The following is a 16,630-nucleotide window of genomic DNA, read 5'->3' on the forward strand; positions in this document are numbered from 1 at the left end:
ATTCTTCCCCGTGAGGGTGGTGAGGCACTGGCAGGGGTTGCCCAGAGAAGCTGTGGCTGCCCCATCCCTGGCAGTGTTCAAGGCCAGGCTGGACAGGGCTTGGAGCAACCTGTCTAGTGGAAGGGGGTTAGAACTGGGTGAGATTTAAGATCCCTTCCAACCCAAACCATCCTGTGATTCTATGATTACACAAAACACCTGCAGCTTAGTGAGGGAAAGAGAGAGATACACACTGCGCAGAGCCTTTTTCATTGGTCTGATACTGTATTTTCTCTTGCATAAGAATTCCATAATTGTTCAGCAAAACCAGTGCAACTGGAGGTCATTCTCTGTGTGACTCAACAAAAAGCAGGTGCCTCTGCCCAAGGAGACAAAGGAAATTGCAGCTCTGAACATCTGTCTTACACTCCTGTGTCTTCTTCCTGGAGAACTCAATCTCTTTTCAGCCAGTGGTTGCTGGACCCACCCAGAGAGAAGAGGACATAAGAGCCCAGGACCTGCTCTGACGACCCTGAGCCTTCATGTATTCCCTGAGCTATTATATGCATTGGGGATGCTGGACACAGGGTAATATCACTTCCACTCACATCATCCCACCCAACACAGTGAAGATGAAGGCTCCAGAGTTCCCCACCCCTCCCAACACAGCCCTGTTACCAGCTCATTGCTCATCTCCCAGTTTTACTCAGGATCAGGGTATCTCCATCACACAATTATTGCTGCAGCTTCACAAATTCTATTATGATCGCTACATTGGATATCATTCCAGTTGTTGAGTGCTCTTGAAGTCCGATGGATTACAACGCACTTCTCATAATCTGGATTACTTGGTTCACCTTCACGCCAGAACCTGAGATAGAGACAGACATGTTACTCCCCAGCATACCCTGTAGAGCGCCGCTGGAAAAGGCCACAGTGGGATGCAAGACTTGGAGGGGAGAGAGAAAAATTCCAGGTGCTGATTCATGGGCAGAAGCAGTGCTCTTCCTCCCACTCAGCTATCCCGCTGGCATCAGTCTCATGTGGAAACTTGCCTTCTTCCTACAGCAAACACAACAGGCCCTGCCAGTCCTGATAGGGGAAGCTGTTCATCATTTCTTCACACCCAGCAGAGGCGTGTTTCTGCCTCCCTGGCAAGTTTGTCCTTCAGAAGAAGACACAGCAAGGACAGCTCAGCTGATCTCTCCATGTGCCCCATCATTTCCACAGCACCAGAGCACTGGCATGCTTATGTATATATATGTGCATAGGCGTGGTGGGAGCACTATGGAGGTCAGGCAAGGCGAGTCATCTCTGAAGGGTTCTTCCTACTAGTAAGATGCAGCTTCTTTTGTACCTATAGCATTGACAGCCACATCACAGATAGTTAATTAATAGCCAATAACCAGCTTTGATAGGGCCATGTGGACCTAATGTCCTACACAGCCCTCTCTTGCTCCTCATGGACCTCTCATCAGGAGATGTACCAACTCTCATGTACGAACAGACACCCTCACATCTCTTCTACTTTCTCCCACTACAGAAGCCACACCAAACACTCTCCCATCTGGGAATACTCACGCTGCTGTCACATTAAATGGAGTCTGGTCCACCCAGTGCCACTGGCCCATCTGTGCACTCAGACCAATGTAGTGATTGTCTCTTCTTGGATGCTTTTTAACCTCCTTAGAGAGGAAATCCTGGAAATGAGGGAGAGTGCAATGTGCATGAGATACAGGACTGAGCAGAGGGAGGTGGCAGGAGTCCCTGTGAAGTGGGGCTGGTGGCAGAAGGGAGCTGGTGCACGGAGGACATCCATTCTCCCTCCCTTGCAGGACAAAGAGGGACTGAGTCCTCTCCCTTGCTGGCATTGCGGCTCTGGCTGCTGTGCCCCCCTCTCAGCCCTGCACATACCTGCTCTGCTTCGCTGTTGATCACCACCAGGTGAGAGCCCATCCCAGTGCAGTTCTGCTCGCTATCAGACCAGGACATCATATCACCTGAGAGGTAGTAGCAGCTTCCTTCAAAGCGTTTCCAGCCCTTCGGGCAGCATGCCCAGCTCTTCTCTGTGGGGGGAGAAACCATAGAGGTGAATGCTAAGAACAAAAGAGATGGCAATTACAAGTATCTCTGTTCTCCAGTGACAGTCATAGAATCCCAGATTGGTTTGGGTTGGAAGGGACCTTAAAGCTCATCCAGTTGCAACCCCCTGCCTCAGGCAGGGACACCTTCCACTAGACCAGGTTGCTCCAAGCCCCATCCAACCTGGCCTTGAACACTGCCAGGGCAACTTCTCTGGGCAACCTGTTCCATCATCACCCCACCCTCACAATGAAGAATTTCTTCTTAATATCTAAAATCTCCCTTTTCAACTTAAACCCATTCCCCCTTGTTCTGACACTACAGTCCTTTGTAAAAAGTTCTCTCCACATTTCTTGTAGGCCACTTTTAAGTACTGGAAGGCTGCTCATGTTCTCCTTAAATCACTTATCCTGATAGAAAGTTCTTGAAAAAGCAAGGGTAGTACAGATATTTCTTGCCATTGCTTTGAGGCGTGACCAGTAAGCTTTGTGTACACAAATGCATAGTAATCCAGGCTTGACAAAGTCACTTTTAGTGATCTGGTTTGCCTTCTCCTTTTACATTAGGCCTTTAGACACAGGGAACAGGGGATATCGCTTCTTTCCCTGACTAGAGCTGCACTTTTATAATTGCTCCATTGTTAACCTTTCCTGTGCCACCATACGCTGTCCCTTTTGTTGTGGCAGTGTTCACAGCCACACTGTCCTCCAGGCCATCATTAACATGTCCCTCTACTTTCCATAAGCTGTTAGCAGGAAATCCTTTTTCTCCCCACCTCTCTCCACAGGAGTCTGCCTCTGTGAAGTCTGCTCCCACTGCCACTTGCTGTCAGAGCAGACCCCAGCATTGACTATTCCTCTGCCAGCGCTACTGACCTTTGCCTCCTGGTGCTGCCGAATCACACGACCACTCCTTGAATTTCTGCTTAAAGGCTGGGGTCTGATCACTGCTATGGGAGAAGGGAGCGACTGGAAAGGGAGAGGAAAGGCAGCAGGATTACTCCTTCGTCCCACCTCCTCATACAGCGTTTCTGGGCTTCACTGTTGTTTCTCCATTTCCCCACCAAGCACTGCCCCAGCATCACCGCTCCCTGGGCTGTCTCTTTCCACTTCACAAGTGGTAACTGCCATCCTCTCAGCAAAGGGAAAAGGCATTTCTGCTCTCAGCATCCCACAGCTGCCCACAAGGACTCCTCCCCACCACACTGACAAGGACTAGCTGGGATGACCTGGCCAACAAAGCTAGAGAAGCCTGAGACCCACTTGAACAGCACCTGGTGGCCCATAGCTGTTTGTCAACAGTCTGTCCCAGCCCCGAGCAGCTGACATCAGGTCCCCCTGGGATGCTGTGGAGCTGAAGGAGTGGGGTTGGTGGATCCCTGGTCCACAGCTCTGAGAAAACCGGCCCAAACAAGTGGTATGGCTGCCTTCCCAGCCAGAAAGAGACAATCTTCCATGTCAGAGAGCAGAAGGACCACTGGAAGGACATCACACTGAGATGATGAACAGGGTGGAATCGATTCCATCCAACCACAGGCATTTATATAATAGACATATGTATTACTTATCACACCCTGATCAGTTTCCAGTCAATATCCCTGAATGTTCGAGTTGGTGGTAAGTCCTTTGGGTTGTTGATGTGGCCTGCTGACGCCTATCACACTAACTTCCAGGACTCAGGAACTAATGACAGCAAAAGGAAGGGCAGCAATTTATCCTTACAACATGCCTCTTCCAGAATCCATCATCTTTACTGACCATTTGTACAAACATGCCATGAATGATCTTTCATAGAAAATGGGAATGAAACAGTGGTCGCAATCTCCACAGACTCTGTGTGCAAGTGTAACTTCATGAATTACTCCAGTATACTGTAAGACTCCTGGAGGTGCCAGGACTGTGAAAAGCCATTTTTTCCATTAGGGCATGAAGTGTGTGCAAGCCCTTTAGAGAGCTCAAGTGCAGGTTCAGCTGCCTGTACACTTGTGCTGCCATCTCCATTTCTTCCTCACCCCTGTCATCAATGCAATTAAGGTCTTTCTTTGTGGTGTGAAGGTAGAGAATTGTTCCACAGTTCCAAATAGGCTCTGCAAGATGGGGATGTGCAATCATAGAAAAAATGATGATTGATCCTCGATCTGGGAACACTGAAGAGGCCTCAGGGTAAACAGTGGAAGGTTTAGGAGATATATGCAGACACAAGCAAAGTGAGACCTTACAGAAAGCCCAAAACCCTCTGAAATTCTGAAGATGGCCATGCTTTAACTAGTCTAGAGACCTCCAGAAGCTGCTTCCCACCTAACTCTGTCATTCTAAGAGGATGGGTATAACAGAACCATATGGCATAATGCTGTGGTAGTCCTCGCTCCTGCAAACCAAATATCTGGTTTGGCTGGTTTGTGTCGTGTTGCAACTGCACCCTTAAATCCCCAATGTTTAAGTAGTCAGGAAAGGTTTTGCTCCTAAACATACCTTTCAAATATTCAACATGCACGTTTTCTGAGTCCAAATGTTGGTTCTTGCATCCTTTCTCATGACAAAACAGTTCCCTAGTAAAAGCTGTCTCCCCCTTAGAAGATATTCCCCTCTGGACTCTGATTTCTTTGCTTTTCTCCAAGCACTTCCCCCTAGACCTCTCTCCCACAATCAGCTTACACATACTCACCAAGAACAGCAACAAGGGCAATGCACAGCAGGAGGAGCAGCAGTGAGATCAGCCAGGGGAGCCACAGGGGACATTTCTGGGGATGGTGCTGTTGCTTCTTTGTTTCAGGAGGTACTAGAAGTGAAGGAACACACCAAACACAACACCACAGTCAACTGTGCCTCAGTCAGTCCATATGGCAAGGGTGTGTAACTCAAGGGGGAGCTACTCCAAAAATATGCTATTTCAGTTCTGATGTGGAAGTTACACAGCATGGGAGAGGGGCAGACTGGGACAGAGCAGGGGACCTCTGTGGTTTCTGGAGTTCACAGTGTTCACAGCCCCAGACCACCTAATGAGCTAGGGATGTTAACTGCTGGTGTTGGGGAAGAGGTCTTCACAAAGCCTCAAAATCTGGTCTGAAACCATGTCTCTCTAGACTAAACCCAAAGTTGCTGAATACAGCATTGCTCTGTCTATGATACTTGAGACGTTCACATGAAGATTTCATGCTTACTTCTCCCCAGAAAACTTTATGCCTGCTTCAGTTCCTTCGTAGCTTTTTGGACTTCCTGTGTAGAAGGTTGATGCAAGCCAAATGAGGACAGGAGATGAGAAATGTGCAAAGCTCTGATGCCACGGAATCACTGGAAGACTTAAAAAAACTGAAACACCCCACCACCCCCCCACCCCTTCTATGCCTGCTTCCTGACCCATGGTTCACTGGTCTGCTGCAGTAAAAATAGGCTGTATGCCTGAGGAGAACAGAGGGCTGTGTCCAGCAGCCTCAGTAAAGTATCCTGCTCAGATTCAGACTTGCCAGGGCTTGACTTTTCTCTAGAGGGATACTGCTAGAACTGAAGAGGTTTTGGGAGCAGGCAGGAGGTCAAAGGGAAGGAAAAGCAAATACTTGTTAGGAGACTGGTCTAGGTTGTGGCAGGTACACAAGCCAGGAAAAGCAGGAAGATAAAGAAACAAGAGCACTCAGTGCAGGACAGGAGTAAATAACAATTAACAATAAGCTTTAGAGAGACCTCATTCATTGTTCAGCTTGAAACTCTTAAGTCTACCAGCGGCCACGTGTGCCTGCCACCCACGCCTAATAAGCAAGACTTCCAGAAACTTGCTGTTTGGGGAAGCCCTCTGACTGCTTCCCAAAGGCTTGGGGAAGATTGCTACAGCAGGGCAAAAAGCATCATCTTTCATCATCAGAAAACATTCAGAAACCTACAAGACCCAGATTTCCCTGGCCAAATCATATTTTTCTAGTCAGAGCTTTTGTCTGTGGGGAAAACAAGGACCCTGGTCATGATCTGGAGTCCAGCCACTTACTTCAGACAGTAGATCTGAGCAGTTCAAGTGATTTTTCAATGTGCTACATGTCTGTAGATTGACTGTTCATTCTGTGCACCCCTCACTCACACCCAGGTGGCAGAGAGAACACTGCAGTGTGTATGCACCTCACCAACACAACTGAAGTGCAGTAGATCTTTGCATACTCAGTGGGCTAATCTCCTTGCAAAATGCTTCCTATAGTTAGTCTGCATGCTTGCAATGTGTCCAGCATGATCACAGCACAACAAACCTGATAAGTTTATGCTGATTATTCAGCATGTAACTCCAACATCTCCTAGGCACATGTAACCCAGTTGGAAATACAGGAGCCCTAACTGCACTGTGGTGTGAAACTCCACCCTGTACTCTCTGCCATATCCTGCCACAGATTATATGTTGATTAGCTGCTACCTTCTCCTCTCTATCTTCCAATGACTGACAATTTCGGTATATCTAGAGCCCAACTGGAAGAGGCTACAAAATGGGAAAACCCAGGTATGCTTGGCCATTACCAACACGGAGTCTGCATGGCCAGAATAAGCACTCAGAAGGACTACAGAGCAGCAAGACTCCCCCAGTCTTTCAACAGTTTTCAATCATAGCTCTCATGAGCATACCATGAAGCTGTGTGAGAGATATTAGCACCGCATGCAGTGGTACTGCTGGTGGTTTCTTTGAATTCAAAGCTACACACCCAAATCTATAGCGTGAGCAGCATCAGCAGCTCAAGGAAACATGGCTCAATAAGGTTCTTTGAAATAGGTCATAGCTCAATTAAGAACTTCCACCATCCCCAGCTCACCATGATGGAAATGCCAGCTGTAACCAGAACCAGCTCATCTTGGTGCACTGAAAACAGTGAACTTTCAAGTCAGTCAGGAGTATGTACATTCTTTGTTTCCATGACTCATGCCTCAGAGCAGGCAGGAAATATCCTGGAGCTGATGCCTGCTCTGTTTGGAATTATAAAACTAAGACAAAGTGGTAAATAGGCACGCTAATATCCTTAGTGGCAATAAACAATTATTTATTCATTTACACACACATACTTTAACCCCTCTGGAACCCGCTATTGTGTGGGGTCTTGTATCTAAGGGTGGAAGAAATGAGCCACACATGGAACATCTCTATGGGTTCCTGTGTGCGGCATAATGATTACAGAATACATACTGATCAGAACATGACTTAAATATGCACAAAGCCCAGAAAAGGCACCATTTTACAGCCAAGACTTTTAATAGCCATAAAAATTTGTTTGTTCAATGCATTAATTATTTTTCAGGAGTGGTAGACATCAAATCAGAGAACTGGATCTTTCCACAGATCTTAGATAATTCTTTCTCTCTATATTTTAGGGTGTTTTCTTCAAGCCCATTTTTCCTTGTAACTTCGGTTCTCTTTCTTCTCCAAGGACTCAGTTCTCAACCAAGAACAATGGATGATAGAAGTTTCTGCATTCAGTGCCACCTCTCACAAAGCTGCAGAGGACAACTGACTGCTCTACTATAAGAAGGCATGTTGGTTCTCTACTACTGCTCTTTTCATGGGAAGGAATCTGTAGCCTTACTCTCCCAGAGGAAAGAGCAGTAGCAGCCAGGGCTTGGGCTTATTTACTGTCATCTGCTGCCCCAGGAGCCACTCGACACTTGTGGAAGATCAGATTGTTTGCAATAAATCACAGTCTCTATTGGTACTCAGCATTTGTCCAAAAATTACTCTCTCATTCAAGACTACATAACATACAAAATTCCTCCAGTCTCCTGCTCATGTAGTGGTAAGCAACTAATTTTTATCAACCATTTGTCAAGATCAGGTATGAAGCAGAGTCGTAGAAATCAGTCTCTGTTCCCTGTTTTTCAGCCCCCTTCCCCTGAATAACCCATCCTTACCTTTGATCACTGCAGCTGGTGATGTATTGTGGAACTTCACCTCAGCATAAGTGATTTCTGATGCCATTTAATCACAGCGCAATCACTGGCCCTGTCCTTAGTTTTGCCACATAAATCGTGGGTGTTTTAGGTGCCTGGTTCCAGAGGGAGACACCAATAAGTTACTGAGCCTTTCCCATCTGCTCCTCCACCTTCTGTCTGTCAAAGAAGGCTGTGCTGAACACTGGAAGTACTGGTGATAACCTAAGAATTCCTGGGAATTCAAAAACGCTTTGTTTCTTAGCCCAGGACATCAGATCTGACAGTATGGAAACTTCTGAGAGAGAAAAGAAAAATGAGAAACTAACAACTGAAAAGGAAGTCACATTCTTACTTCCCCATGTCAGATTCTCAGCTGATAGGTTTCCTTTTTCAGATCTCTTAGTTTGTTTTTCTTTTTCCATCCTTCCTTTTTTAACTCTCTCCCCTTATCTTCATGACTTTCTTAGTCTGTTAGTAATTCTACCATTGCTCTTAGGTTTGCAGCTATGCCAGATCTTAGCCCAGTTTAAGCTGTGGCACATCCATGTATAAAATGCATTCTGCCCTCACTTATCATTTGCGGTTAAGATGTGTTTGCTACATCAAATATTGCATACTATGTCCCGTCCGGGGAAGTCAGCCCCAGTTGGCAATAGAACAAATCACAAAAGAGGAACTGCCTCAAAAGTGAGACTAGAGGATTTCAGCCTTAAACACAGGAATAGAAATAATCAGAAGTTTGATATATTCAAGAAGAAACAGAGAAGAATGTGGCCAGAGCTGGGGAGAAGAACAACAAAAGTAGGAAAAAAAGAAGTAAAATGGTGTTGCTGGTTTGAGAGGTTGTTGGGAAGAGCACACGCAGACGCCTTTCTACCACAACCTGTGGAAATTCAGAGCAGTGTTTGCTTCAGGGAGTCAGGCTCCATTTCTGAGGCTGAAAAGGGATAGTTTATATTTTTTTCTCCAACATTGTCTTTTATCTCCCCTTTCTGCTTTCTGGTAAAGGCCTCTGATATTACCTTGAGGAAAATGTCAGACTACTGCTTAGTCTGACTTCAAGCTGGGGCAGATGTTTAAAGGAGACATTTAAGGGAAATGGCTGCTGAGATGCACGCTGAATCAGAAAGGTGTCTGACAGAAAATGCCAGTGAGTCAGAACAGCCTGGAGAAAAATGATTCAGTCAGCAGATAGGCCTCAGGAATGACAAAACAGCTTTGGTTAGAAGGGTTCTTCAAGCTCACTCAGTTCCAATGCCCTGCCTCAGGCAGGGACACCTTCCACTGGACCAGATTGCTCCAAGCCCCGTCCAACCTGGCCTTGAACACTGCCAGGGATGGGGCAGCCACAGCTTCTCTGGGCAACCCCTGCCAGTGTCTCATCATCTTCATCATAAAGAACTTATTCCTTACAGGTAATCTAAATCTAGCTTCTTTCAGTTTAAAACCTATGCCCCTTGGCCTGTCACTACAGGTGGGGGTAAAAAATCTCTATCTTTCTTATAAGCCCCCTCTAAGTATTGAAAAGCTACGGTAATATCTCCAAAACAACCAGAAGGAAGGGGGAGAAAGCTTTGCTTGGTTAGTTTGCCTAGATGAAATTTCTTCCTTCCGGACTTGAGATGCTTGCAGGACATCCAGGGAGCTAGCACAGAGGGTACACAGGGCTGAGCTGGAGATGAGATAGGACAGTACAAGGAAGAATACGCATCAGACAATAGAGGAGAACAATGCGGCAGAAGGTAAGGGGCAAGGAAGGGAAGTAATGCATGTCTGTCACATTATGCAGAATCTGCCCCTGAATGGAACAAGGCATATGTAGCTGGATTTCTTTAGCAAGGGGCCTCCTCATGCCTCATGTGCACTGAGCTGGCTTCACTTCTCCTTTTTGTATTGTGTGCAAAGACAGTAATTTTTACAGAACAGTTACAGAACAGAAGCCTGCTCCCTTGAGAAGATGCATGCTGCCTGCTTTTCTTTCCAGCATCCTTCCGGCACTTTCTTTTGTCTTCAGGCTTGGCCTTCTCACAGGAATTAAGCTTCCCAAAGTGTTTGCTGAAACCTAGTTATGCTTCAAACTGAGATTTCAGTCAGAGCAATCTCCTGTGTGCTTCCTGCCTGTTCTGGCCAACCAAACCACAACAGGGGAAAAGGCTTACTTCCCTGCAGGGTTTCAAGCTTTCCATCATGAAGAAATACAGGAAACACAATCAGCAGATAGAGAACGAGTCACAGTGTATCTTCATGAGCTTTTTGCCACTGAAACATCTCCAAACACAGCTGAGGCATTTCAAATGCAAATTCAGGATCTAGCTGTTGATTTTATTAGAACACACTCGATTATGCTCAGACATCAGGAGACAGCTCAATTCTTTCATCTCAGCCATCAGACTTGTTGCTTGCTGTCAAAATTTGACCCTGAGTAATACCTCCATGGGATACAAATGCTGGGCCCTTGTGCAAGAACAGTGAGGTAATATTCCTAAGAGTAAAATTTGTGCTTTAAATTTCATACACACTGATGGCATGTAAATGGAGAACGGAGTCAGGCAGTTAGTTGTGGGGCTGAAAACGGGGAGAAAAAGTAAACCTTGCTTAAAAAAAAAATAAAAAATAAATAGAACCTCGCAGTTTATTTCCTTGCATTCCCCCTGCTGTTCCTCAGGTCCTCCTTTCCCCTTCCACCTGTGTTCTGCCCACCCCATGCAGAACACCCTTGTCCTCCCACAATACATGTATTTCCCCACAAATATCTTTCATCTAAACCCTACTTAGCACTACCAGGTAGCTCCCACTCTCTGAATTCCCACATACCTTACAAGCCCCAGCTCCTTCCTAGGACTTGTGTATTTGCTCAACACAACAGTCCTGTTTTCCCTTCCTCACGCTCCAGCTGCTGCCTTTAGTTGGCTGCTCTGCAAGCTGTGTGGGTACCATTTGGCTAGCTGACCCAAACAGAAAGCAGCAGAGGCACTGGCACTCTTTTTCCCCTACCTGTTGATGAAGTCTGGGTGAAGTAGTATCTGTGCAAGCCTTTCACCTCACAGTGAGTTTCACCCAATTTAGTAAGGAGGTCCATGTAACAGCAGGAGACAGCACCATTACACCCACCTTCTTTCGAAAATCAAGCTGAAGCAGGTGAGTTAAAATTGAGCTCGTAAGCAGAAAAGAGGGCTTGAATCCTAGAGCTGGGATCCCATACGTTCCTAAAAAAATCCCCTTTTGAAGTTGAACACAGCTGTGGCGGAAGCTGCAGGGAAATGAGACACTTGTTATAAGCCAGCCAGAATATGGAAAGGGGCAGCTGAGCAAATTTAGTCATCACAAGTGGCATGGCGGTTATACAGAGGCATCACATGGGCAACCCAAAGCCAATACCTGGTACCTCTTTAGAAGATTTGACAAAAGGCAAAAGGAAGCTGATGTGGCTAAAAAGTCAAGGCAAAGGGATTATCAGCATACATTCTTCAACAAGCTGACCTTGCATCCAAACGAGGAACACTGAAGTGATCATAACCTCCAGTGAGTGTTAAAGCACAACAAAGCAAAGGTAAAAAAAAGAGATGGAAAAACACTAGCAGAAGCCATCAGAACTAGTAATAAATCCTTTCCTATCGCTAATGAAAGCGGAAACCTTTTCACAAGCTTTGAGGACAACTGAAGAGCAGGGTACAAAAGAAGCAGTCAGAGAGAACAAGGACATCAAAACAAAGCTAAAGTATTTATCTGTGACAGCGGAAGAAACTGGAGAAATTCCTACATAAACCCCCTGTTTTGTGGGAGACTAAACAAAAAAAACTATCCAAAATAAAAGATATGAAATTAGTAGGTCTGGATAAAATGGTCCCAGGGGTTCCCAAGAAACTCGGGGGGAACAGTTGCTAATAGCAATGGGAGGCCTCTTGCCTTAAATTGCCTTTTAATCAGCAAATCACAGGATGGCAAGGAATATATCAAAGTGTGGGGAGGAGAGAAGTCTAGGGAGATTTAGGAATTTAAAGGTTTGACATCTGTAGTGGCCAAGTTATTAGAAATTATAATAAAAGAATAAAATGAATAGACATGTGTATAAGTATGATGTACTTTGGGAAGAGCCAATATAAGACTTGCAAGGAAATTCCACCTCTTGTAGTTCTTTGAAGAGATCAATAATCATGCATGAGAATAATCTAGCTATCTGTTGAGTTCCTCAGCAAACACTTCTAAGGAAAGTGAACAGCCATGGGATAAGAAGAAAGATCTTTTCATGGTAAGCAGACAGAAAAGGTGAGTAGGAATTAATGGTCAATTCCCACAGTGGAGGGAGAGCACCTACAGAGCTCTACCAGGTCTGTAATAGGATACACACTAACATTTCCTTAAACAATATGGCAAAGAGAAATGATATGACAAAATCTGCTAATGATTTTTGTCAATCAAATACAATATAAATCAATTAAATACCAATCAAACTAATCAATAACCAAATTGATCAGGGCAGTTATTCAAGAGCCAGTTGCAAAGAACTGCAGAAAGATGAGACCAAGCAGCAGAGTGGTAAAAGGGCAGAGTCCTGTGTATGTAAGCAATGCTCTTTAGGGAAGTGGGTAATGAAGCAAAGCACTTTAGGAAAATCAGCACTAACTTCACACATAAAATAGTGGGTTCGGAGGTTACCATTGCACATGTAAAGAAAATATAACTCAGACTATAACAGTTGTGTGAGAAAACCTGATCTGAGGAAGAATGAGCAGCAAATTAAACACCAGGCACAATGAAAAAGGCATGAAGAATGAACCAGAAAATATTGTTATGGCACTGTATTGTTATGTCCTCATGACTCAAACCATCTGAAGAGGTGTACAGCAGGTCCAGAAAAGGCTCAGAGAAAGACAAGGGTGAAAAAATGGTGTAGCATGACTGTCGCATAAAGAACAATAGAGATAGGACAGTTCTACCCTGAAGATGGGAAGAGACAGAGGTCTACAGAACCATCAAGGAAAGGCTGAGTGAGGACTGAGTCATTTCTGTTTCTTTTAATACAAGAACCAGGGGTGATAAAAGGGGTCAGTTACTGAAGGAAGGTGGTTCTTCACAAACACAGCTTAGGGCAGTACACTCCTTTATCCAGGATGCTGGGCATCCTGAAAGCTTACTTGGCTTAAAGGTGGAACATGTCAAAAAATAATGTGAGAGAAATGCACTGAGAGTTTACTTAATGCAAAGTAACCACACCCTAGTCAGCAAGTTCCTATTCTGATAACATTTGATACAGGGCAAAGCATTAAAGCAGAACAATTTGTATGTATCCCCTGTTTTTACTCTTTAGGCACTGACATCAGTGTGGTCTTTCTTAGATCATTTGTCCAAAGCATATAGCGGGTGAAGGTTGGGCAGGTGCAGAGAGCACAGCTTCAGGTTCTGCAGCCAACAGCATGAAGGCTGTTGCTGATGTGGTTCTCATCCTCTGAGCAGGTTTTGGTTTCCCCAACCAGCTGGGCTGACAGTGGGGTGACCTTTGGTAGAAGAGCTGTCTTTTAGGTAGCAGTCTTCTGCCATTTGTGGCAGAAGCACAGACACAGGGCAGGCAGCTTGCTGCATTCTGGAAAGAAGAGCAGACAGCAAAAAAGGCAGAAAGACAGAAAGGGGAGGAAGCAGGGGGAAATTTTTCTAGCCAAACTGTATTTTCTCATTTTACTGTCATTCATGTAACCAAGTATTTATCATCACTCAGCCTTATGTGTGGTTTTGTTCAGTTTCTTGAATGGAGCATTGATAACACAAGATCTTCTCAAAAGACTTATTTGAGCACAGCTCACACGCATTCCTTTCATAAAACTCTCTGCTCTGATCTTATCTTGACCATAGGTGCCCACTGAAACAACAGCTCTGCATCACCTGCTCTTACAGCACCCTCTAGCTACCACAATTCTCCAGCTCACTCAGATAAAGCCTAAACTCAACCCTGGCTTTTTGTCCCTGCACCTGGGTGAGAAGAGCATCAGAAGTGAATGCACGCTGCCCTCTTGGTCTTCCCTCTCCACACCACCTTGCTCCTCTCCTAGGTACAAAGGCCATGGAGAGCAGAGCCCTTACAGCTAAGAGAAGAGCATAAAACGACATTAAAGCATGGAGAATGGGGCCCCAAGGCCTGACTTTGAGTAATCAGTAAGGGATGGCACATATGTAATCAAAGGGATCTTCTTTAGAACTCCTGAGGAATTCGTCTGGTTAGAGGGAATCTAGCAATAAGAGATCCCACTGTGTATCCTGCTGCAAGGAACTGGTTATGACAGGATGCTGAAGTTCTCACTGCAGGAGCTGAATTCTCCCAGCCCCAGGGGACAATGATGAAGCACCACAGCCTGCTGGGACCTGAGAGAAAGGCATCCTACCCACTTCTCATGCAAGGCTGACAACATTGGCCAGAGCTGCAGGGAGAAGAGGCCTCTTCTGGAAGGCAGGTAACTCCTGCTGATGACAGAAAGTGAACCAGGGAGCCATACAACTATACTAGGAGACCTAGTAAGAAATGGGTTACATAGATCTGTGAAAGTTCAGAGAAAAGGACATCTGAGCATCCAGAGGTGAAGAGGAAAAAGGAAAGAACTGAAAGAAGAGTGAGAAAGGGAGACAGAAGCAGAGAGAGGGATGGATTAAACAGAAGGTAGCACTGCTAATTTCTGGCACGTGGCAGCACTTCACCATAAGCAGGCCCTGAGTCAGCAGTAACACTGTCCTCTGAGCAAAACCACCCAGAGTAACACTCTAGCACTTTGACAGAGACCAGCAACTCCCCAGAATGCTAGTTACAGTCCCATGCAGAATATGGAGGAGAGAAAGAAAAGTAGGAGAGATGAGAAAGAAATGTTCCTCCAAATAAAAGGGTTTGTGCATTCCTCCTCTGCACACATCTCTGCCATGTCTTAGCAAGAGCTGTTCAAGCATTCCAGACCATGTCTCAAGCTATATGAGCTGAGGGAGTTCAAACTCAATCAGCTTCAGAAAGGCAAAGTCACGTGCTCACCTGTGATGACAGGCTCCCAAAATCCTTCAGTAAGGGAAGAAAGAAGGAAGAACAGTATCCAGGAAACTTTCAAACAGACAAGAAACCCCAACCCATTTCTTTACCTATAGCATTAACTCAGGATTGTTTCTTCAGAAGAAAAGAGACATGTTTTATTTATTTCCCATAACTGACAAATTATCCAAACAAAGTCAACAGAGGACAACTTCAGATTCATTATCTTACAGCTTTGTTCTATGCTATTACTGGGAACATTGCACCTTCACCCCCTTCCTCTTTTGGATCTGAGCCACAAGTGTCAAGGCCAGAAACTGTTGGAGATCAGATCCAGATACTGCGGTTGCTTGCCCCAGGTGCACATCTGACTCCAAACCTGGGCCATATCCAAGTCCTCATCAGACCCTGTGGCCTGTTTCAGAGGCAGGGCTGTGAAGTTTGTCTTGTCAGAGCAGGAACATAAGACTTACATGGACTTATAGGACTTACATAGCTAGATAGCTGTAGCTACATAATACCCCCCCACAGAAGCAATCCTTGCTTTGTTAGTTCTGTACAAGATCACAATGGTCTTGGATTCAGTTTGGCTACACCTCTGCTCAGTGAGGTGAATGCACCTCATCTCCCTTTTTAAGGGGGTTCAGGGGGAGTGGGAAGAAAAGCACAAAAATAGAAAACAACCACAGTGGCCAGGCAAGCATGGAAGGTATAAGATAAAGTCTCCCAGACCCATGCGGTAATTTGAGGACTGCTCTGATTTGATTTCAAGCTGTTTCCGTTTTATCCCCTCCATGCACGAGGGGAGTGCAGTAAAGCCTTCTCAGAGAGGCTTTCGTGAGAGCTGCACTGGTCAGACTGTCCCACCAGATGGCACTGGAACAGCACGAGAAACCTCCCATACCCGACCCCTGACGGGCACCGCGTGGCTCCCTCACACTCCTCCTAGCCTCAAGGGTAATTTGGCAGGAGGATTGTAAATGGCCTGCCCTGTCCTCTACCCTGTGCCCTAAAACCAGTGAGGCGCTGCATGCCGTTTGGAGCCTCTGCACCCGTTGCGTGCTATGCTTTAGCCAGCCAGCATCAGGGCAAGCGACACCAACCTGCCTCCAGAGCCCATGCAGCCATACTGCATGTCCGGTCAGGATGGGACAAGGCAAACGCCATCTGGAAACAAGTGGATAAAGCTGAATTAAACCCAGGGAGTACAGCCAACTCAGCCAGGCACTCCCTGGCACTGCATCACTGAAATGCACTGGGGAGGTTTTAATGCCAGGCAGCAGGTACTCTTAGCTGTTGGGTTCAACCACAGGCAGCAGCCTCCTCATGACACAGACATCAACACAATCACTTTTGGTTTTGAAGGGCACGCTGTCCAGGTAACCACATCACCCGCTTTTATCACATTAAAGTCAGCATCTGCACAGTAAAGTGAAGGGCAGACAAAAGGCACTCCTGAGTGGCAGCCTCCAGCACAGCGCCAGCATTGACTCAGAGGAGGAAGGGCCCTGCTGCTGCCTCCCTGCAGAACAGCAGCAACTGATGCAGAGGGTGAAGTACTCCTTGCTGACTCACACTGGTCTGTGGCACCGTGGCCCTGTCTCTTAGACTCTCCCTCTCATTCACAGTTGTCTGCATATTCAGCATTTTAAGAGTGGGCAGGCACAGCACACTCTGCTGG

General features: G+C 45.9%; 2 protein-coding genes across 4 annotated transcripts in view; both read right to left on the reverse strand.

The window, feature by feature from the left end:
- The window catches only part of NECAP1 (NECAP endocytosis associated 1), a 149,470-nt gene that overhangs the window by 122,856 nt on the left and 9,984 nt on the right, over window positions 1-16,630 (reverse strand). The window lies entirely within an intron of this gene.
- CLEC4A (C-type lectin domain family 4 member A) lies at window positions 227-9,246 on the reverse strand. 3 transcript variants are annotated; one of them, XM_061472250.1, is made up of 6 exons: window positions 7,929-9,246; window positions 4,726-4,839; window positions 2,937-3,029; window positions 1,894-2,045; window positions 1,561-1,679; window positions 227-850 (listed from the first exon to the last, which is right to left on the reverse strand). In XM_061472250.1, exons 1-6 carry the CDS (start codon window positions 7,993-7,995, stop codon window positions 706-708), a joined length of 690 nt encoding a protein of 229 aa, XP_061328234.1. In that variant the 5' UTR covers window positions 7,996-9,246; the 3' UTR covers window positions 227-705. The 3 variants fall into 3 exon arrangements, with proteins under 3 accessions (XP_061328234.1, XP_061328233.1, XP_061328232.1); XM_061472249.1 differs by lacking the exon at window positions 4,726-4,839; XM_061472248.1 differs by lacking the exon at window positions 2,937-3,029 and having other exon boundaries at window positions 1,894-2,038; window positions 4,716-4,839.

This window comes from Pezoporus flaviventris, unplaced genomic scaffold (assembly GCF_033815535.1).
Source record: "Pezoporus flaviventris isolate CSIRO_AGI_PZ_B2104156 unplaced genomic scaffold, CSIRO_AGI_Pfla_v1 ptg000070l, whole genome shotgun sequence".
In the NCBI taxonomy this organism is placed as follows: Eukaryota; Metazoa; Chordata; class Aves; order Psittaciformes; family Psittacidae; genus Pezoporus; species Pezoporus flaviventris.

What these genes read in the sequence shown, in the direction of transcription:
- CLEC4A (XM_061472250.1), bottom strand. Translation starts at nt 7,995, where the DNA reads ATGGCATCAGAAATCACTTATGCTGAGGTGAAGTTCCACAATACATCA. An exon ending in ACCAGCTGCAGTGATCAAAG is followed by an intron (nt 4,840 to 7,928) that starts GTAAGGATGGGT and finishes CTTCACTTCTAG; the next exon opens with TACCTCCTGAAACAAAGAAG. An exon ending in TGCCCTTGTTGCTGTTCTTG is followed by an intron (nt 3,030 to 4,725) that starts GTGAGTATGTGT and finishes CTCCCTTTCCAG; the next exon opens with TCGCTCCCTTCTCCCATAGC.